Here is a 22,630-nt window from a genome sequence, read left to right as displayed (position 1 = left end):
TTTTAGAGTTAGTTTTATCAAACCACATACCTGATTGTCTGGTTGAATTGATTTGAACCCTTCAAAACCCAAGGGAGGATAAAATTTGGTTGATTAGTTCAGTTTTTACAATTTGACTAACAAACCCCAAAAAATTAGTCCAGGAGATGACAAGGGAGAAGCTCAAACTAGGGATATTGGCAAGGATATAACCAACAGAAATCGTGTTCTGGCCAATACACATTAGATTTTGGAGAAAATCACTACGGCCACAGCAGCTTGTACATAAGAGTTTCAGGTGGACGTTTAACATTTAAACAAGATAAAAATGAAAAAGGAAACGGAAAGAGCACTACACAATGAAAAAAGAAAAAATCAAACACACTCTTAAGGCAAAAGTTTCTGTAACATGATCTTGAAAGGCAAAAGTTGATCTAACAAACTTGAGAAACATGCTTTTGACAGATGAAATAACACTGAACAAAATATAAGGATACAAGAAAAGGAAAACCAACACTATATTTAGTGGGAAAAAAAAGTAAATAAACCCATTAGCTGATGGTTATAAGATAACACAATTACAGCATGGTGCCACAGTTTTCTTCTGTGCTAGATACTCTTGGATATTCTCCAGCTTCGGTATTATCTCTTCAAACGCTGGCCGAAACTCTGGATTCTTGTGCCAGCATTCTCTAAGAAGCCTGAAGAACATATATGCAGAATTTCATTGGCAAAATATAATCATTTTGTAGTTGCGTAGATGCAACTAAAGTATTCTAAGGGTCTGTTTGGAACCACTAGAAAAGAAAATGAGAATTTGACCATTATTATTTCCAAAAATAGATAGTGAAAATGAGATAATGATCAAATTCTCCTACTATTTTTGGGAAAAATAATGGTCAAATTCTCATTTTCTTTTCTTTTCTTTTCTTTTCCATTGGGTTCCAAACAAACCCTAAATGCATGTCTGAACTCTGCTGCACTAATATTAGAAACAGGATTGATTGTTAGGGTATTTGCCCAAATGTGAAAGAGAAAGGGGAGAAATGGGCGCCGAACAAATAAAATTCACAGAAATTTTCTAAGAAAAAGGAATCAGGGTTGTAAATGGATCCGGATTTTATCTAGGGTTTGACCCAGATTCAGATCTTAAACGCCGGATAATATTCAAAATGTTGATCATTCTGATCCTATACAGATGTCTGGATCTGAAATAAAAGATTTCAAACCCAAAGTTGAAATAAAAAGGTTCGAATCCAAAACCCAACCGCCGCTCTCAACCTCGTAATCATCGCCACCTTACTCCAGTCACTCTCCCAAACGTCTTTTAATCTTACTGTTTCACTTCAACAGACATTACCAAACGGGTTTCCAGAAACCTGAGCATTTTCTTATTCTTTATGACGTTACAAAGATCAACCCTTCCTGCATGTAACCAAAAAGAAGTTCCACCTTCCGCCATCAAACATTTATTTCCCACCAAGATCCCAAAAATCCTGATTTTTAAATCTTTCTATCTAGGTTATCTGAAGTCCAGCTTTTCATATTGCTACCATTGTTGTTTTTATTTAATATTAATTTTTCAGATTTTTCAAATATTTTATTGTTTCGTAATTTTGTTACAGATTTTTTTCATTTTAGTAAGTTTTCAAATGTTTTATTTCATATATTATAGTTTTTTATTCGGATTCGGATATCCAAATGGATTGGATTTGGATATCTGAACTGATTTGATTCAGATATCCAGTTTAAGTTAATTTCCCGGATATTCAAATTTCAGATATTCGAATATCTTGAAACGGCTACGATACATCCATAAAAGCAAATGCACAACTCTGTTTTTATTCCATTCAATCTATCTGAAAACAAAATCACATACAACATATTTATAGACTAGTGTCTTACACAAATTAGAATTAAAAACTCTAGTTTAAAGTCACTTATGCTTTCCTAAAACAAAATTTATAATTTACCATGACTTGACTCTCGGGATCATCCACGATCTCTAGGACACTTGCATTTGGTAAATGGTTAGTTTAATTAGGATTTAATAGCTTCCCTTAAACTAAGCTTACCATAAAATCAACTTGACCTAAACTGACAAACCTACTTAGAGCATGGTTTCCACTAGCCTCCCTCAACCTAAGCCCCCTAAATTAGACTAAGACAAACATCACTTAATTGGACTAAGACTCCTTTTAATATGAGCTTCCTAATTAGACTAAGAGACACATCTCCTAATTAGACAGAGATATAGTTCTTCTAAATTCTGGCAATTCTGCTTAGTTTATAACTCTAATAGTCTCCTGTAAACTTAGCATGTCCTTCAAGTCTATATAGCAAAGTTTGCTCGAAGTCATTTCTTTGTCATTGGATACAGCGAATTCTTCATGTTGTTTAGAAGCTTCGCTTCTGTCTCAGACACTGGGACTTGTACTAGCTGTACTGCTTGCACTTGAAGCACCAGATGTGGGACATGTCCTTCCCTTATCTTTCTTCCATATGTGTGCCTATTTGCCCATTAGAATGTGATCAAGGGCTTCTTTTGTTGTTTGGGTGGAGGAATCTTTTCTAAAATCAAGGGCTTATATTAAAAGCATTGAAGAAAAAGCTTGAAGAGTCCATAGTGGTCCCCTTAGATAGCGAACTGATGACAATTCAAAACCACTTCACCTTTTTTCTTTTGATTTTTTCATTTATAGTTATAGAAAATAAAATGATTTTAAAAATCACTACAGCTTATATAATGTAGTGCAGTCATTTGTTGACCTTCTTTTGATTCTCCCACACGATCTTCCACTCAGTGGAGGTAGAGAGGATATGTCTTCCACATCTGGAAAACCTTGTTTTGATAATTTCACGAACCTTTTGATATCGAAAAAAGCACCTCCATCTAGATCTTCCAATGGTAAAAAATTACCTTTACCTTAATAATTGGGATGGTTGAGGCAAGCAATTTGTATCGTTGCTGAACACCATAGAACCTTCTATTTGTTGTGGAATTGGTTTTAGAAGACGTTGTGAAGGAGACTCTTATCGTTCTAAGGAAGAAATCGGACATCTAGATGAAAAATCCAGTCGAACTGAGATGTCAAAGGCACAATCTGGAACTTTGGCCTGACCTAGAGTCGAGTTGGGATCAAGTTGCCTCCAATTGTTTTGTCGGACCTGAAGTCCGCTCGAGTCTATATCCGGTCAACTCAAACTATCAAATGGCAAACTTCTGATTTCTTGGGCAATAACATGTCAGAAAATCCGAAATAGTGAATCCAAAGACAAAACAGTGAGTTCTGTGCTACTCTAGCCGATGCCACTTTATTTCGTAGATCATTGGAAGGTCCTCCCAGTTTTCAATTCTATACACCTAGATCTATCTCTCAAGGGCACTCAAATTCCAACATTGGTGGAGGACCTTGGTTCTGCCCAGGGTCAGAGTTTGCTAAATCCTCCACCTCCTTGTACTGAATTTCAGATGAAGCACTGAAGGTGTGAATCATCTGATGGTGTACCTGGGTGTCAAATTTCATAGAGGATGCCTGCAAATATCAAGTTTATGAACAGGAGATGATTTCTTGAACGTAGAGTGGAGACTCCAAATTCAGGGTAAGGCTGCAAGGGTAAATCAGAATAGGATTTCGGACCATAAAAGCCCCTCATGCTCCATTTAAAAGTCAAAACTCTTGCCAAATCTCGCACACAGGAGGTCCACACATCCCGACACTTTCGATCGCCACAAATGTGCAACTATCCACTCGATGTGGCTCCACATCAGACATTTTCCATTTCTGTAGGTGGATCAAGTCAACTCAACCCTCGAGCTCCCAATGTTAAGTCGACTCAACGTCGCTCTTCCTCGTGCGAATTCTATGAAAAACCCTATTTTCCAACGACAAATCTCCTCTTTCAAACTTCTTGCTTCTCTTGTTCAGACCTTTGAACCTTTGCTTTAATACCAGACGTTAGAAACAGGATCAATTGCTAGGGTGTTTGCATGAACGTGAAAGAGAGAGAAGAAATAGGTGTTGGAAAAATAGAATTCGCAGATAAAAATTCTGGGACAAAGGGATGCACAATTGTGTCTTTTATTCCATTCAACCTATCTGAAAATGCCTTACATGAATTTAACTCAAATTAGAATAAAAAACTCCTAGTTTAAAGCCACTTATGCTTTCTTAAAACAGAAATCATAATACTGCCATGACTCGACTCTCCCGATCATCCACGGTCTCTGGGAGACCCATATCTAGCAACTTCTTAGTTTAACTAGGATTCTAACAACTAATAATAGTAAAATGGAAGAGAAGATAGTAGTTGAAACTTTTAGATAAGCATCCATGTCATGTGGATTTCCAGTAACACCATTGCCAGTGGGTAAGAGGTGCTTTCTCATTCACATAGAATCCGGTTAATTTAGGTCATATGTGCTTAAAAAGCGTCAGCTCTAATGCACTAGGGCTGGCAAGATAAAATAAAAATTCAAAAAAAATATGTGCTTCCTACTTTCCTGAAGGATTTTAATAGAGTGGACATGACCTTGATGTTACACCAAAATCAACAGATTGGATCTGACAATCTACTGATGTTGGTGTAACTGCACCTGGATTAAGAAAATCATCTTATTTGCCACTCTTAGCTTTCTACGAGTCTTGTATCTATAACTCGGTTGTCTATGTAGATGTGCTCTACCGCTCTCACCAACAGAGCAGTCATGATGCTTCCATATATTGTACTAACTCAGTTAAAACCTAACTGAGTCCAATGAGACTACTGCATCACCATTTCCCTACTCATTCTAAATTCTAACTATCATTTACCACATGATCCTGAATAATTTTTTTTTTCCACTTTTCAAGGCTGCAAAATAATATAGATGAACAGAAATGTAGAAGAATAACTACAGTAAGTACTTACAACTTGATTGGTTCAGGGTAGACAAATGATGAAAGAGATGGACGTGAATCTTCATAAGCTCTCCTGTCTGCTATTGCTTCTGCATTTTCTGTCCTATTAGATGGTCCCCCTTGAAACATCTACAAGAGCAAAGCACTCACACACAATCACTTCAAGTAACAAATCCACTAATTCATGGTGTAAAGTTGGTAGCTAATCCCCTTGAGACATGGGTTGGAGCCACGTGCGGAATCTTTCTATAGTGGATTACTCTATCTGTCCATTTGATGAACAACATAGTGGATATTTAAAGTGAAAGAGCCTACAGGGCTCAGTGAACTACTGACATAGCATTCAACAGTTCATTGGCAAGGGTTTCACGCTATATATGGGCCTGTATCTTAATCATGCAAGAAAAATGGGATATGGTCCTGTAAAAGAGTGAAGGATAAAGAAGAAATTAGGTGTGACACGATCACTGGAGAAGTGACATATTTGTGGGAGATTAACAGTAGTATTTTAGAGGTCATGATTTGGCTCCACCAAATCTACGACTCATGGTTTAGTTCTTCATACCTCATGCACAATTAATGCAAATGAGAAGACATCAACACTCTTCCCATATGATTCACGACGATAAACCTCTGGAGCCATGTAACGATCTGCCACAAGGAACCACCACAAAAACATTCAAACAATTACAATTTAAGCAAAATGTTGAAGCAGATCGAGAATCAGTGATGCAGCAATAGGTGGTTAAGAGAAGAGCATCTTGATCCAGCATAGGAAGAAGAAAATCCGATTGAAATGAGTCAAAAACTCATGAAAAACAACTCAAAAGATAGCAGAAAAGTAACTGGCATAGAAAGCATACTTGTTATAATCCTTAGAGCTTCCTAATTTAGTTTCTTTTAATTTAGTAGTCCCTAGATTATAAACTTTGTCTTTTATTACTTCAGTATCTTTTCCAAGAACTTTCTTTCTACAGCTGACATTCTATTCTTTTCACTTTCAGAGTTTCTTACGTCACATAGTTTCTCTCTATTGGAACTTCCTATTCTGCATAGTTTCTTTTGTTAGGTGTTTCCCAACTTTGTTAGGTGATTAGGAGATTCTTATTTTAGATTATTAGTTTCTGAAAGAGTTGTACATGTCTAATTAGGTAAATAGAGTTCTTAGGCAAGCTACTATTTACTTTAAGATGTTTTTTTGTAAGATTTCTGAAGGAGAAGGCTATAAATAGCCCTCTCCAGCCCTTGGGCAGAACTACTTACTTTGCTTTGCAATCAATTAATCTTTTTGTTTCTTTTTTATTGCAAGTATCTTTTTTTTTAGAGAAGGCAATTGTATTAAAAATCCCAAAGGCAAACAAAACAAGAAACATCAAACACAGGGATCAGAGATTGAGGAGAGATCCCCTCTTTAGCAAGAGAATCAGTTAAACTATTAGCTGATCTAGGAATATGGCTTCCATTACAAAAAGGACCAGAAAGGTCCTGAATTTTACAGCAACAACTCCAAGGACTCCAAGGGGGAGCTTTTATTGCAAGTAACCTTGTAAGTGATTTTTCAAAGCTGATCTAAGGTCAAGTTATAAATCTAGTGCAAATAGTTCTAAGTCCAAGGTTATTCTTCCCACAGGCTGCACCAATTAGTTGTTGTTGTTACTTATTACCCACACAAACCTTTTATGAGGAACACCACCACAAAAATTTTCAACCAGATAAAGTAAGTAACATGTTCAAACAGATTGAGGACACCTGTGACTTACATGAACCAGTTCCTCCAGTCATTTTATAACCATGCAAATCCTTTTCTTGTGCAATCTTGCTCAAACCAAAATCTGTAACCTTCAGTCGACCTGATTCATCTTGCAAGACATTCCTTTTTTTCAAAGGAAAAAAGGAGAAAAACCATAAAAAAATGGTAGAAAAGGAAAAAAAACTCTTAAAACCCGGTGTAGTAAATGAACGTTCTCTTCAGACATAACAGTAGAATACGAGGCCTTGTGAGAGAGTCCATATGGGATTGGACAGCGCTGACAACATGGTATTGTCAATCCATCTTAAATCAGAAAAGTTACATGACACCTCCTGTGAGCCTCTTCTTGGAGACAGTTTCTTTCAGTCACTATCTTTTGGCCACATACATTCATGCCTGATTCATGGTAATATCATACAGTGGGGTTTCTCCATCAAGTTTACCTTGGTGTTAAGTCCCTGTGTATGATAGCATGTGGCTTATGATGATGAAGGTAATTCATTCCTCTGAGATTTGAAATGAAACAAAAAAATGAGTAGCAGGTAAAATTTCAGTAAGCACAAAAAGTGGATGTCTATAAACTGAAAAGCTTAAATTTTATCCATCAGGGTCGAGTTCTCTGTTATATCTGAAACCCATTTGATGCACAACTGGGCAAGGACTTGCACCTAAATGATTAGACGTAACAGGATACATTTCAAGATTCTTCAAAAAATTTCATGTTTTAAAATTTTCAAGACGTGTTTATCAAGTTTATAGATCATGGAATAAATGAGCTGTCTCAAGTGGCAAACTTCTTACCTTGCAATATCCAAAGCATAAGAAACAGCTGTTAGAGGATCAAGTCTTCCTCTCTTATTTAGAATATCAAACAAACTCCCCTGTTGCCAGTGACATAAGTGTTACAAATTTTTGAAGGAAAAAAAATTAGAGAAAAATTATCTTCAAGTTAAAGAAAGGTATCATGACAGTCACATTGCTCAGATACTCAGTGAGGAAGATCAATCTATCCGGGTGCTTTAATACACCAAGAAACTGCACTATATTAGGGTGCCGCAACCTTTGCCACATTTCAAGTTCCTTCATGAATGACTTCCTGAAAATCCAAAATGATTCATTAGAGTGAGTAAAGCAGACTGCAGGGGAGTTGAAAGGTTAAAAAACTCTGAACTTAATTTAATAATGAAGCTAAAATATCCAGCTAAACATTTACTGATTGTGTCAGAAAGAGCCAGAATCTTGACTTGGTTCTCGCAGCATACATGTTTTAGCAGGCATACTTCGTTAAGTACCTCTGAAAACAAATACAATGGTACTAACAGGAATTCCACTCTAAAATGAACAAAATTTCTTCTGATGACTAGTATCAGTATTTGCATTATATTCTGTTTTGACTGATTTCCCCTATACTCATTGTTAAAACACAGTTCAGTTGCACTAAGGTATGGATGTAACTTTTAACTCCCAAAATAAAGCAAACAGGAGCCAAGATCGACAACTTAAGTTGTTCCCCTAAATATGAAATAAATATTTATATGATATTAAATAACTGGAAAAAGAACTCACTTCACTCTATCATTTGATGCTATCGAAGAACGAATGGTTTTTGCCGCAACCTCTGTGCCTCGCCATTTCACTAAATAAACTTCACCGAATGAACCCTGTCCAAATTTTATCTAATTAATAAGTCACTATCTTGTGGGAATTTAACCTGATGATATATGAAATGGTATATCACATGTGGTTATAAGCTATGAACTAGTTTTCTTGATGAGTATAATTATTGGAGCACCCAACATTATGAAAGGATGCTCATTCTATTTTTTGTGATGTATCAGAAATTTCTCTTTCTTTGTCAATATGGAAATAAAATAACATAATAAGAAACAATTAAAAATCATTTCCATGAGATTTTGAAGAGTGATTACTTCACCGATAAGAGCTGCCTCTTTCATATTGACCTCAAAGTGATCAATCTCACAGCATGGATTATGAAATTCGAGCTCCACCTATCGCAAACTCACAAGAGATTAAGAAATACATAATACTCAGTTTGCAAATCAATAAAAAAAAAAGAATTTTTGACACTTCTGCTTAATAAAATGCATCTGGTTAGACTCTTCATTTAAAAAGCTTCAGTAGAAAAGGAGCTAAATATTCAAAAACAGGAACTCAATAGGACTAATTACGTTAACTGGCATTGACTTTCCGAAAATTAGATTGAAGGTAAAACTGACTTAAAAGTTGGTTTTCAGCTTGAAGCTGTCCCAGATAGAAGACCTACCAACTATCAAACTTTACGACTTCTACACAAACTTACAAAATATAATTTTCTTAGTAAAGACTAGGATTTCTAACTGAATTACCACTTGCACCTCAGTGATGAATAGTTTGGGTTCTACTAACTTGATACGGTATCCAACAAAAAATCACTTATGAAGACTTAGCTGTAAGTGATCTACAGACTAGGATGTTCAAGACAAGACTATATTTCCAACAGATGACCTTTCATGAAGTAAAGACTAAAAAGATTTCAACAGTTTGTCCTAGAAGAAATAGAATACCGTATCTTTTCCACCTCTTGCCTCTAATATCCTGCAAATGTCCCTATGACCAAAGCTGCGGGCATCTGATAACGGCTGCCAACAGATATGAAAGTAGATACTTAATGAGCAGTTTACTACTAATTAGTCTATAAATATCAGATCATATGGTGACTTGTTGAGACAAAAAGATGCAATAGGCTTTTTAAAATTGCACAGCAGTTCAGAGACAGCTACACATTTGTCAAGATATTCAAATTACTAGGCAAATTTATGGTCAAACAGGACTTCGGTCCGGTACAAAATATGAAAATAAGAAGAAATAGAGGAGAAGGATAAACAAGAAGAAAAGATAGCAGAGAAGAAGTTAAGAAGGTTGCTTTGAATAGAGCAGCAGCCGTCAGTGTCTGCAAAACGACCCTGAAATCACTTATATACTCCTTTAAAAAAGATGTACAAAATGAGACAAATACCCCTCTACATATAAACACTTATATCTCCCTAATTATATCTCAGAATAAAACAAAAAAATTTAACCATATAACTCTAGCATAAATATAAGCCAATTTTTATCCTATGAAGGACATACAACAATGGTAAATGACCAAAATACCCTTTTACAGATATTTTCAACAGGTCCCATTGCAGCTAAAGCTTATATGTGTTTACTTTGGTTTCAGTTGGGAATTTTAAGGACAATAACCTGAACATGTACTGTTTTCAATGCATAATTAGAGATTCAACCCCACAGATAAGAAAAGTACTTCAACCATACATGGAGCAAGAATCCAATCCATTGCCAGTAGTTGTTTTCTCCTTGCCTTGCTTTACTCTCCTTTCTTATAATAGTTCCTAGAAGTTGGGTTGTCAGCAAAGAAATTTTTGGAGGATAATAAAGAAATAGGATGTTGTAGTGCCAATTTTGATCCAAAATCCTCAAAGATCTAAAGCACACTATCTGCCCGACATTTAGGTTAAATTACTTATACATTTGAGAATATTTAGCTTATTTCATACTGGCATAGAGACCCACTCTGGTCAAGTATGCCAGGATTTTTTTAAGTTGTAGGACTAAACACTTCATCATCATCATCACTGTCCTCATCATTATGGCTTCATCCTGACTTTATTGGGTTCAGGTACATGGATCCTCCTCCATTCTGGTCCATCAGTAGCTAGAACTGGTAGTAACTTATTCAAATTCTTACCACGGTCGTTTCCAGTTTCCTTCCATATCTTATGGGTCCCACAACCAACAACAAGAAGACTTTCCCTTATTGATGAGCTATTATCCTCAGCCCAGTCATCTCAAACAACTCTCTTATTTTCTCTTCCGTTCATGCTACTTGTAAGTGCTTGACGGAAAAATGAAAAGGAAGAACATGACACATAGGATCAGTATTTACATGAACAAAATGTGAAAAAAGGAAATATTCAGAGTTATTATCTTAAAAGATCAAAATTAGTGAAGTAAAACTATTGGTTTTGAGTGTGTGTGCTCCATGGCAATACAATCAACCGATTCAACCAAGTTGCAAAATCTCAACAATTGAACAACTGTAGAAACTCACTAAGGTATCCAATAAAAGTTCAATCACCATTTCAATTTATAGAACATGGAGATCCTGACTGTTCTACAGTTTCGTGGACCATTCATTTAGTAAGTCCTTATTGGCAGATCAATGTTTTACCAAATAAAGGTTGATTGAAGAAAAAGATAGAGAGCACTCGCCGAAACCTCGTCATTGAAAAGAAAAATGAAAAAAGAACATACAGTGCGGCCCCACCGGTCTATGGAGTTCACTTCAGCCCCTTTCTCAAGAAGCAAACGTACTATTTCAGTGCAGCCTTCACAAGAGGCCAAGTGAAGAGCTGTTCTTTTATCATAATCTGCTAGATTTGGTGATACCCCTTTCTCTATTTCTTGAAGTACACCATCCTTATCACCCTTGCTTGAACAATGAAGTAGACGGTAGGGACCATTTACATCAATTATTTGAGACTGTGTTCTCTGCAACAGTAGAAGCTAGTGAGACACCTTTAAAATGTTATTGAAAGACATAGGTGATCCAAAATTTAGAAAGTGGAAAGAATATAAACTCCAAAAAAAAAAAAATCAACTAATGAATGTCATATTTTTTGTATTTCCGAAAATCAAAAACATATATGAATAGATTAGAAGTATCTGACTAATGTCAGATTTTTCATATTTCAGAAAAGTAAAAACATATACGAATAGATTACAAGTATAATATATTTCAGAAGAGAAATTTGAGAACAAGATTCAGCTTGTAGAGAAAAGTGAAGTTGGTTAAAGTGCTTTTAGATCTTGGAGATTTACGATCAGGTCATCATACTTAATCAAGCACTAATTCGGGTTGCTAATGGAGAAGCAATGGACAAACAGGTAAAATATGCCGAATAACAAAAAATATCATCAAAGGATGTCCTCCAAGTACATCGTGTGCCTGTCCCCCTGCCAGGTTGGATTATCTGTGTGACCATAACTGTTAAGGAGAGGTAGCTTCTTTATAAGTTCATTTCGTGGCCAACTGCTGAGCGTATACAGGAAAAACAAAATGATCCACCCGCTATGAAAATTTGATCACCGATTTGGGCTTGCAACCAATAGCATCCACTTGTAATACAGATATAAATATAAATACAAATATAAATAAACCCATTGAAACACAACATAAAACCCCAAAAAAATTTCGACCCGAAAAAACAATCCATCTCACAGAAATGAGGAACACAGTTCACAAAAAATTTCACCTTGGATGGCAGTGAAGTTGAAGTACTGGATTCACGTGTCATCTATCCCCTCCCAATATCTCCACAACGAGTAAAAAGGCAACTGAAAACCCGAATCCCCAAAGACAAAATAGATATATCGAGTCAAAATGATGGAAAGAGTGGACTACGAACATCCCGAAATTTATACCGATGAAAATCGGATGTGAAAGAAAAGGAGAAACGTCCAATAGGGGCGTCGTCATCAAATGAGGCTTCCGGAAGGAACAAGATTGCGAGCTTTGGTGCTTCGCTATTGTCGCTCTGAGGAAAGAGACGCAGAAGGTTTTGGGAATTTTGAGGTTGTAGTTTTGGGCTCGCTCTGGTTAAGGAATAACGAAACAATTGGACACTGGGCTGGTTTTTGAATATTTAAACGTATCTAACTGCTTAAACTGGTTTAACTTTAACGGTCGGACAGGCCAAACTCCACGCTGCCTTACAGACACGTACAGTGCGTTTCCGAGGGAACTGAAATCCGAGAATCCATTCGTTTTCCATCAAAACACCCAATTCAGCAACAAAACAAAAGTGACGGATAAAAAATAAAAATAAAACCCGTTGAATGGACAATTGGATCCCAATCGCACAAGTACAGACAGATATCATAAAAATAGATGTGAGAGGATTGTCGGAGACGTGGATGTTCCGATCCCTGTAATGGAATTTCTACATCAAATTCACAGCATCGGCACCTTTACAGGATTGACCCTTCTTCTTGATCTTCAGATGTTCTTTCACCTTCTCCGCTTCCGTTGGATATTTGTTTAAACACTTCTTGCAAACGAAGTGCAGTGATTTTTCGTTGTGAGATTTCATTCCCTTGAAAGTGAACTGTGCATGGCATATTCTGCACAGGTAGTCCATGATAAACAGACTCCAAGCGACAGGCTTCAACGGAAGTGGAGGAGAGGACTTCGAAGATTCGTGTTGAACTCCCAAAGCCGGTTTCATAATTTATGCTGAAAAAGAGGCGCGATCAGTAAGCTCCACGCTGAATTCATGGTTTACCTACTTTCAGTAACGCGGGATGTATTTTTGTTTCAGGTAAGTGTTTCCTGTACAGTTGGCTGATTATTTTGGGGTCCTCTTGGATTTACCTAAGGTTACCGTAATCCTCTGTACACTAATAAAACCTACATTCGCCATGTCTGAATGAACAATTTAAAGACAACAAGATACTAGGTTCAATGAACCTCAATTTGATCATTGTGAAACAGTTCCTATAAAAGAAGCCAGGTTACTCTGTATTATCTGTCAGAATTTAGTCAGTCAGTTCATAAAATAGCAGGATTCAGTTGAATAATTTGCCAAAAAGAGTTGTTTCTAGAATATGTTCAATGCTTCCTTCTTGTTGTCTAAGTGGTTCTTGTAAATACTGTAACTCAGTGTTGAGGTCATATTTGAAGTTGATAAGGATTGGGTTGTGTTAACCTTGTATATTATTTAGTTGACTCGGTGCCTGCTTTTCTTGCTTGATTAACCGATGGTGTTGCATGTAATTCAACTTGTACTTGCATTTTACCCTTTATGTTCCTTTTCCCATGCAGCTGGTATGTGGGGTACTTGCTGGATCCACTGCAGCATTGTTTAATTTGAATCTGATGTTGGACTATTGTGGAAAATAATTCCATTATTATTTATTTTTATTTCCTAACTAGTTAATTTCTCTTTGACCTTGAAAAATCATACATTTACCTCATTAAGAGATAGTAGCACCTATTTATGACATTTTCTGTAGCTTTATCTGTGTCAGTGGCATATTAATATGCTGTTCTAACAGAGAGGGTTGGATTTCTTCAGTAAATTTGTTAAGTCCTTATTTGTTTCATGTTACTTTTACTACTACAGGAGTGGCTTGGTAGGAATTCTAGAGAAGGGTGGACTCTCTTCTCTTTATGCTGATTGGGGTGCTGTTCTCTGCAGAAATATTCCACGTTCTATAATCAAGGTCGAATTTTTATGTGCTTCTTTTATGATAGTCTCCTTCTCTATTGACTAAGAGAGCCTTTAAAATTTTCACTTGTTCTTTTAATGCAGTTCTACACCTATGAAAGTCTAAAGCAATTCATAATGCCATCATCACAGCCTAATGCTTATACAAACCCTGTACAGACGGTTGGCTTCGTTGTCCTTTTCTTAATACTTAGTTTGCAGATGTGGTTTTGTTAGAATAAGTAGCCTTCAAAGTCGATGTTTTGCATATCCATCTGTAGACATATCATGTGAGTTACATGTGGACATTATACTAGGGAAAAATTTGAGATGCTGTTTTTTATAATGCGTCTTTACTCTGATGGAGGCAAATCTGCTTGGTGCTTGATGAATAATTAGGCTTATGATATGCTTTGAACGCGGGACATGTCTTGTCAAATTCAACTCTCACATTGCATACTATCTTGAGTTTAGAAATTGGCTAGGCATCTAAAGTAGGATATCTATGTCCTATATTTCCTTCATGTTGTCTAAGTGGTTCTTGTAAATACTGTAACTCAGTGTTGAGGTCATATTTGAAGTTGATAAGGATTGGGTTATGCTAACCTTGTATATTATTTAGTTGACTTGGTGCCTGCTTTTTCTTGCTTGATTACCCGATGGTGTTGCTACTGTAATTCAACTTGTACTTGCATTTTAACATTTATGTTGCTTTATCCATGCAGCTGGTATGTGGGGGACTTGCTGGATCCACTGCAGCATTGTTTACTACCCCATTTGATGTGGTGAAGACAAGATTGCAGACGCAGTTTGGTCATGATAATAGGTTTGCCTTTTTCTGATTTTTTAACCATCTTGATTGAAAGGGATGTTTGCTTCCCTTGTGACCTGTCATTGCATCCCATTAATTGTGATGCTATAAGTTGCTGTAGTTTATATTACGTGTTTTAAGTGTTTGTTGCTAATTAGATTCCAGGATCAGTGAGACAATATGAAGGTGTTTTTCATTTACTTTTATTATCAAGAAATAGCATAACTCATTTTTGAAATGTTGGTATGCTTTCTTGTTTGATATAATATTAACAGGGAGGGGAGCAACCCTCAAATTAAAATAGAAAAACAGAGCTTACAACTAGAGATATCAGAGCTTTAATAGCTTGTCTCCAGCAATTTGAGAAATAATATAGATTGGATCAATATCTGATACCGAATTGTTTGATTGACAGAAGCTGGGGAAGTGATCAGTATGTTTATGTGTGGGGATGTAATTGGTTTTCATTGGCCCAATTTTCCATTAAGTTTATTCCATTATCTACTGAAGAAGGAAAAGCTTTGCATGGTTTTTTTTAAAAAGTGTTGGGAATAGAGTAGTTTTCTGTTCTATACAAAATAATTGTGTAGCACTGTGGGTTCTAATTTCAATGTCCTTGTATTCATTTGTTTTGATCAGGGGATTAACTCCTAGGTGGTGGGTTATGTACATGACGCAAGGAGCACTAGTCTTTGCATCTTATGAATTCTTCAAGTCTGTGTTCTTTCTGGAAAGGTCACTCCTATTTGAACGTGATAATGAGTCCAGACAAAATTCTGAAGATTGTTCTTCACCAGTGAGGATTGAGAGAGTTCGAACGGGCGACTCGGCCTGCTCTAGGGTAACTGGAATGAGCGAGTTGGAACGGGCGAGTGACACCGAGTCAACCCTTACGATCCGACTCAGAAATTAAATCTGGTTACCACTTACCATTTGCTGTCGAAATTTTTTATTTTTTTTTATTTTTGCGCGCTAGAGGTTGTCTTTAACCTCCAACCACACGCAGAGAGGGAGTGCCTCGATGGCGTTTTTTAAATGGCTGCAAGGTCAAGAAAATGAGAAAATAAAGCCATGAAGTTTCGACACAAAATGCACTGTTTCAGGTATTTGAAGCCCATATCTGCATTTGAAATCTATTCCTAAACTTCCTATTTTTGCATGCAACAATTAGGCCATACCTTTGATCATTGGATCAGTTTATTTTGCTATGGGCCTATTTTCTCACTCTTTCTCTGTTATGGTCTTGTCCCCAACGTCTTTCTTAGTGGCTACTAGGTTTTGATGATTGACAAAAAGAGTAGGATTTAGTTTGTATAGTTTTCTGTTTTTGCTTTTTCTAAGTCGGCTGGTCATGCTGAGAATACAAAATTCACATAGGGAGGATCACATTTTGAGGATTTTATTCTGTAAATGGGTTTTCCTGAATGAGAAAATGAACTTTCAAAGAAGAAAATAAATAAGAAAACATGAGATAAGTCTTATCCTTCAGCAATAGTTTGTTCTCAGCATTGTGAAATAGAGTTTGGGAAGAAGCAATTACACTACAGTCTCTCTTTATCAATAGCATTACTGTTTGGTTCATTTGACCGTGCCTTGTAAAATTTGACTTTTTCTATGTTCTGACACACTGCATGCATGGCCATGAGAAAATTCGGTAATAGAGACCTTATCTTGTGCAATCACCTCGCTAAGTCTGATCCAAGGTGGTTTTCTCCTATGACACGGTATTTGACGCCTGAAGAACAGGTACTCAACTATTATGCAGCAAAAAGGCTTCTGAAAATTCAAATGAAGATGAAGTTTTCTTTGGTAATGCGCCCCCAATTCATTTGAACTTTATTTGTTTCAACTTTCCTATTGTTATGTGCTTTAAAAGTGACCTTTGATATTTCTGTATTTCAGATCTGTTTCAATTTGTAATTCAGCATATTTTATTTTACAGGTAACACTTTTTCTATCTATTTTTCTTATCTGCAACTGAGCATTTGTGTGATTTTCTCTCCTCATTCAAGACTGGAATAAGAATTGGCTCTTTTGAAACCAGAGGATTGTCACCATGACAATAAAGGAGGATGGTCTCAATATACTAATAGTAAATATCTTCAAAATCCTGTGAGTATTTATATTTACACTTTCAAAAAAACTGTCTTGGTCATTCATTTTTGTCTTTACACATAGTGTAACTGAAAAATCCATCGCAGCTTCTCCTTTTACCTTTTGTAATCAGTTAGAAAAAATAGAAGTTTTTCTTATGTTTTAAAAATAAAAAATCGTTTCATGCAAGTAACTTCTATAACTCATCAAAACCAGCTCTTCAGTTATTGAAGGTTGATTCCTAGTATAATTCAACTTATGAACCACGAATTCTAATCCTCATCAAACAAGAGAGCTCTCAGCCAATCCTTTTTTAAACCAATAAATTATTTCATTCTTCTGATGTAAGTTTAGGTCACAAATAAATCATAATATCCAAACAAGTCCTGCTAATCTAAATCAGTTTTGGATCCCAAAGAGATTCAACTAAGACCTTTTAAATTACGAATACAAGAAATATAAATTGTATAACATAAATTTACTCAATTAAAGACATTCTGAATCTACACATTCTTCTACTTTGGTATGAAGATAATTGTTCTTTGAAGACTGAACCAGATGGTTGAGGGCTTTGTAATAAATAACAAGTGAAAAGAAGAAGAGACAAATGAGAGAGATCCACTAAAGACCTGGTGTGAACCATATAGGAGGAGAGTAGTGTGAGGAAGATGTGCCTTGATAATGAAGTTGAAAACTTTGATCCTCTAGGTTGTACACTCCTTGATCATGAGCTTGAATTTCGTTGGGCTTCCGAGTCCCAAAGTCTTCGAAACAATCATCTGTGAAATAGATGCAATTTCTTCTCCACCAAGCACCGGCCTGTGATGCCTTAACTGAAAAGGAAGTGTTTTTCCCCACGAACAAGGAATAGTCACCCAAGTCTTTCAGTTCAACCCACTCTACTTCTGGTTGCAGTTGATATAATTTATAAATCTTGAAGTATACTGTTTTATATCGGATTACAACCTCTGGTACTGTAAAATCTTCATCATCATCAATGAGAATATCGCTGTCAAAAACATTGTATACTCTCCTTACTATTACCAAGAGATCCCCAGATAATTCAACTAAATACTTCTTATGTCTATCCCAATAATTCCATTTATCATCAACATTGATGGGCAAAGGAGGCAAGCTTCCCAATTTAATGGTCTTTGGCTCTGAACTGAAATCAAACATTCCGAACCCCCCATGTATGTCAATGGCATAAATGTTACCCATATAATGTATGTAGTCTTGGAACAATCTCCAGTCCTTGGTACCCCCTAAGGTGGTCCAAACTTCATCTCCTGGTCGAGCAATAGCCGCAACGTCATAGTCATTGTAAACAGCCAAGGCCATGCAATCCCCTTTAGAGGGGCTGGAAAATAAGACCACCTTCTTAAGAAAATAATCTCGCACATCTGATGGACTCCATGAACTTGTGTCATATCCAAAATTAGTTTGCGGGGGTAGCTTTATTTGCACTCTCGTCAATGGGTTATATAGATGAATCTCTAGGTCTTCACCAATTGTGACCACCCACCCGTGGGCTGATCCTACAATTTTCTTTTGCCACAGCTCTGGTAAGGGGATATCATAAACCTCCGACGTGGAAGGATTGAAGAGGCCACGGATATCAGAGTCTTCCCTCTCTGCAAGCATCAACCAGGGGACGCAATCCTGACTTAAGGGGGAGTAGTTTTCTAGGCTGAAAACAGATTGCCACTCCCGACATACAGCTCGAGCACGAGCAAAATCCATGATATTGATCACATGTTTAGCAATTAAGGCCATGAGATCTAGAGGCAGATCCAAAATATTGGTAGCCATATTAACAGTCTTCTGCAGATGAGAGATGGATATCAGCTCAAACAACACAAGTTGTTAGTAATAAAAAAGAGAAGATTTATTCCACATTCAGATTAACTTGGTTCTTGTGCGAGCAATAAAAAGGAAGAAGCAACAAGTAAAACCAAAAGATGTGGGAACTTTGTAGTTTGAAAAAAAAAAAAAATTAATTTCTTATGTTTTGACTCAGTTGATTAAAAAATAATGTCGAAAAGCTGATTCATAGAATGCAAGAATGCTTACATTGGACAAAGCATATGACAAGCCCCATAGGAAAATACCGTTAATTAACAGTGTTAAAAGTATAGAAATAAATCCAACCCATCCACTACTGACCAAACACAAGTGAAGTAGAAAACTTGAACTGCTTTTGCCATTGATTTGTCTTCATAACAGCTAGGAAACCCCAAACAGCGAAATGCATACAAAGAGAAAGGATCGGAAGAACCCTCGACTGAGAGAGGGAGTGAGGACTGAAAGGGGAAGAGAACGGGAGAGCAAGAGTTCGTCCCTGCCCCTTACAAATTCAACGATTTTAAAGAAAATTAGGGGAAAACCCTATCAAAACAGAAAAAAGAACAATGGAACCCCATCACGCAGAAGATAAATAAAAACAGTTGAGGAGGATCTTACCTGTTTTTGGGCTTCGAGAGAGAAGTTTGAGCGCCAGCGGTGAGTGGGTTATTGGAGGGTTGGAGGGAATATATATAGAGAGGAGAATGATGGAGTCAGACGTGGATTAGGATTAGTGAAAGTGCGAAGTGGGTAAGAGGCGGACTTAGCATGGACGAAGAAGAGAGGAAGGGGTTGGGGGTAGGGAGTTGGGAGTTGGGACGGAGTATCCAAAACGGGGAAGTCGATCGAGAAGAGGAAAACACGGATAAAAGGGTGGGAAAAAAGAAAACGGAAAATAAAAAAGGAAAAAAGAGAAAAATAAAGATAAATAAAAAGGCAAAAGAAAAATAGAAAAATGAAAAGAATAAAACTAAAAATAAAAATAAAATATTAAATGAATGATAGAAAATATAAAAAATAAATTAAAATATTAAATGAAAAATAAATTTTAAAATTAAAGAATAGGGGAAATAAAAAGGAAAATGATAAATTAAAAAAAGGAAAATATAATAATAGAAAAATAAAAATACACAAAAAATTGGACACAAAGAAAAGTAAAGGGAAATAATGTAATTAATTACTGAAAATATTAAAAATAAAAAATGTAATATATAATGCTTATAAAATTAATTGGATCAATTAATTAGTTAATTATATAATTAGAATATATTTAATTAACTAATTACTACATGTTTGATTAAAATATTGATTATTTATTTCATTAAAGAGGTTAATTGACAAATTAATTTGCATAAATCGTCACGTAATTTATTATTGTCTTACCTAATCAATAGTTATTCAATTAGTAAATATATTAATTGATAATTAATTAACTACAATCAAATAGTATATCATTTTGGTAGCTCGCATCCACTACTATAATCTTACTTCAATTAGTTAGTTAATTTTATAATTAGAATGTGTTTAAGAAATTAGTAATTGTTCTGTTAAATAATTGATTAGTTATTCCATTAAATAGGTCAAATTGTCGATTAATTAATACAAATCATTGTTTGATTGATCAGTTCATTACTTAATTATTAATTATTTATTTATTAAATAAATTAATTGCCAATTGATTAACCAGTATTAGCGGCCATTATGGATATATAGGTTTGGTGTATAATATTAACATTATGGGCGAAGCAATAACCACTTATGGGTGAGACTAGCAATTTGATTTACCAAACCTAGTAATACAATAATGGACGTCACATCAAATCACGTTGTTGTTTGAGTTTGACTTGATCTGAATACTTTAAACTTTAGCTCGAGCTTGATCCTTAAATTGGACTCAAACTCGAGCTTAAGCATAAACTTTGCATAAAATATATATTAAATAAACTACATATAAACTCTACATAAAATTGTTCATAAACTATGCTAATAATCAAATAGCAGTATCAAATTTATGATCACCTAATTTGAATAAAATTGAGCATAAAGTTATGCATAAACTCCACATAAAATTAAATCATAAAAATATAAAAATGTAAAAAATAAATTAAAACTATCAAGTGGAAAAGGGAAAAAATAAAATAAAAATAGGGAAAATAGAATATAAAAAATACAAAAAAATTGGAAACAAAGAAAAACAAGAGAAATAATGTAATTAATTACTAAAAATAAAAAATAAAAATATAATTGAATCAATTAATTAGTTAATTATATAATTAGAATTGATTCAATTAATTATATAATTAAGTAATTACTACATGTTTGATTAAGATATTGATTATTTAATTCATTAAATATGTTAATCGACAAATTAATTAGCATAAATCATCAAGTAATTAATTATTGTCTTACCTAATCAGTAGTTATTCAATTAGTAAATTCGTTAATTACTAATTGATTAACTAGTATTAGCTACAAACAAATAGTATGTCATTGTGGGCTTTCGCAACCACTACTTTAATTTTACTTCAATTAATTAGTTAATTATATAATTAGAATGTCGTTAATTAATTAAATAGTTAAGTAATTAGTACGTGTTTTGTTAAATAATTGATTAATCATTACATTAAATAGGTCAATTGGTCGGTTAATTAACACAAATCATCGCTTAATTGATTAGTTCCTTACTTAATTATTAATTAATTATTTACTTAATTATTAATTATTTATTTCGGAGCAGGACTCTAGCTTCGATTTCATGATTTACCTACTATGCATCCGTTATTGATTTTGTTTTGAAGTGAGTTACTAATCGAATTAGCCTTTAAATTTTGATAAATATTTTCACCCACTTCCTCTTTTTTCTAGGTTTAATGTTTTAAGATCTAACAAATTTGGGTTCCATAACAGTTAGACTACTATTATATTTGATTATTCTCTGTACACTTAACTGGATTAATGATAACAAATATGTTGAGTTTATTAGTTTATTAGTTGGAAAGAGGTGACACCTTTTCAATCTGTATTTTTTATGTACAACTGAGCATTTGTGTGACTTTCTCTCCCCGTTCAGACTGGAATATGTATTAGCTCTTTTGAATCCAGAGGATTGTCACCGTGACAATGAAGGAGGATGATCTCTTGCACAGAGATCTCTGCGTCGTCTCGGCAGAAAACCAGAGTGAGAGTCAACGACAGAGAAATAATTTCGCTCTTCGAGACCTAAGTTGCAAGAAATAATTTTTGTCCCCTCTCCCCACGATTTCGCACGGGTGCGATCTAACCGACAATTTCGCACGCGTGAGATCTACATCGACTATTTCTCACACGTGAGATCATAAACAAGTAAAAATAAAAAACTCTTTTGTCCCTTCCTCATGGCTCTTTAAGAAATTGAAAAAAAATATTTTAGTAGAAATACGTTTCTAGAGATTATTAGTGGTTTTTTCAATAAATGTTGAAAAGACATTTTTAGTAGAAATATAGGGACCATTAGTGCCTCATGTTTTTTAGAAACATTTTTCTAATTAGAAATTTTTATTAAAAAATTATATAATTTTCTAAGCAAGATTTTCTTGCCAAGATGGGCTAGAAAACCGTATAGAAAAATTTTGAATAAGTATTTGACTGTTGATGCTATAATACTTTTAGTATGAGGCAATTTTCATAGCAATTTTGTGTTTGACATTTTATTTGATTAAAAAATTATCAATAAGTATAGTAATATATTAGATTGATTATTAATGTTTATTTATTTCCCTAAAAGTGGCAATAAGAGGTCCATTTAACTTTCCTAAGAAAATTTTAAAATATTTCTAGTAATTTTCTAGTAAGTCTCTAATAGTAATATGATTTTATTTAAAGGTTTTTTTTTGGAAATGTGTATCCTAAGAAAAACATTTCTAGTTTTTCCTAGAATATAAATTTTCAATCAGGGCACCAAGGAGGCCATAGTAAATTTATAGCCAGATTCAAAAATTAC

At 35.0% G+C, this 22,630-nt stretch overlaps 2 protein-coding genes across 3 annotated transcripts; both read right to left on the bottom strand.

The window, feature by feature from the left end:
- Positions 1-483: 483 nt before the first annotated feature.
- LOC137944599 (serine/threonine-protein kinase 12-like) lies at positions 484-12,425 on the bottom strand. Its single transcript, XM_068790288.1, has 12 exons — positions 11,949-12,425; positions 10,948-11,184; positions 9,195-9,269; positions 8,559-8,639; positions 8,197-8,291; positions 7,606-7,726; positions 7,432-7,511; positions 7,074-7,136; positions 6,641-6,753; positions 5,446-5,531; positions 4,891-5,009; positions 484-680 (listed from the first exon to the last, which is right to left on the bottom strand). The coding sequence occupies exons 1-12, from the start codon at positions 11,988-11,990 to the stop codon at positions 542-544; spliced, it is 1,251 nt and encodes a 416-aa protein (XP_068646389.1). The 5' UTR covers positions 11,991-12,425; the 3' UTR covers positions 484-541.
- A 4,840-nt stretch (positions 12,426-17,265) lies between these two features.
- LOC137944605 (F-box protein At2g26160-like) lies at positions 17,266-19,469 on the bottom strand. 2 transcript variants are annotated; one of them, XM_068790293.1, is made up of 2 exons: positions 19,270-19,469; positions 17,266-18,630 (listed from the first exon to the last, which is right to left on the bottom strand). In XM_068790293.1, the coding sequence occupies exon 2, from the start codon at positions 18,616-18,618 to the stop codon at positions 17,428-17,430; it is 1,191 nt and encodes a 396-aa protein (XP_068646394.1). In that variant the 5' UTR covers positions 18,619-18,630; positions 19,270-19,469; the 3' UTR covers positions 17,266-17,427. The 2 variants fall into 2 exon arrangements, with proteins under 2 accessions (XP_068646394.1, XP_068646395.1); XM_068790294.1 differs by having other exon boundaries at positions 17,266-18,627.
- Positions 19,470-22,630: the final 3,161 nt, after the last annotated feature.

The sequence above is a fragment of the Aristolochia californica genome, unplaced genomic scaffold (assembly GCF_029961685.1).
Source record: "Aristolochia californica isolate CCGP_79_NKW_82.1479 unplaced genomic scaffold, dmAriCali1.0.hap1 SCAF_11, whole genome shotgun sequence".
Taxonomy (NCBI): Eukaryota; Viridiplantae; Streptophyta; class Magnoliopsida; order Piperales; family Aristolochiaceae; genus Aristolochia; species Aristolochia californica.
This window is presented reverse-complemented; position numbering and strand designations above follow the sequence as displayed.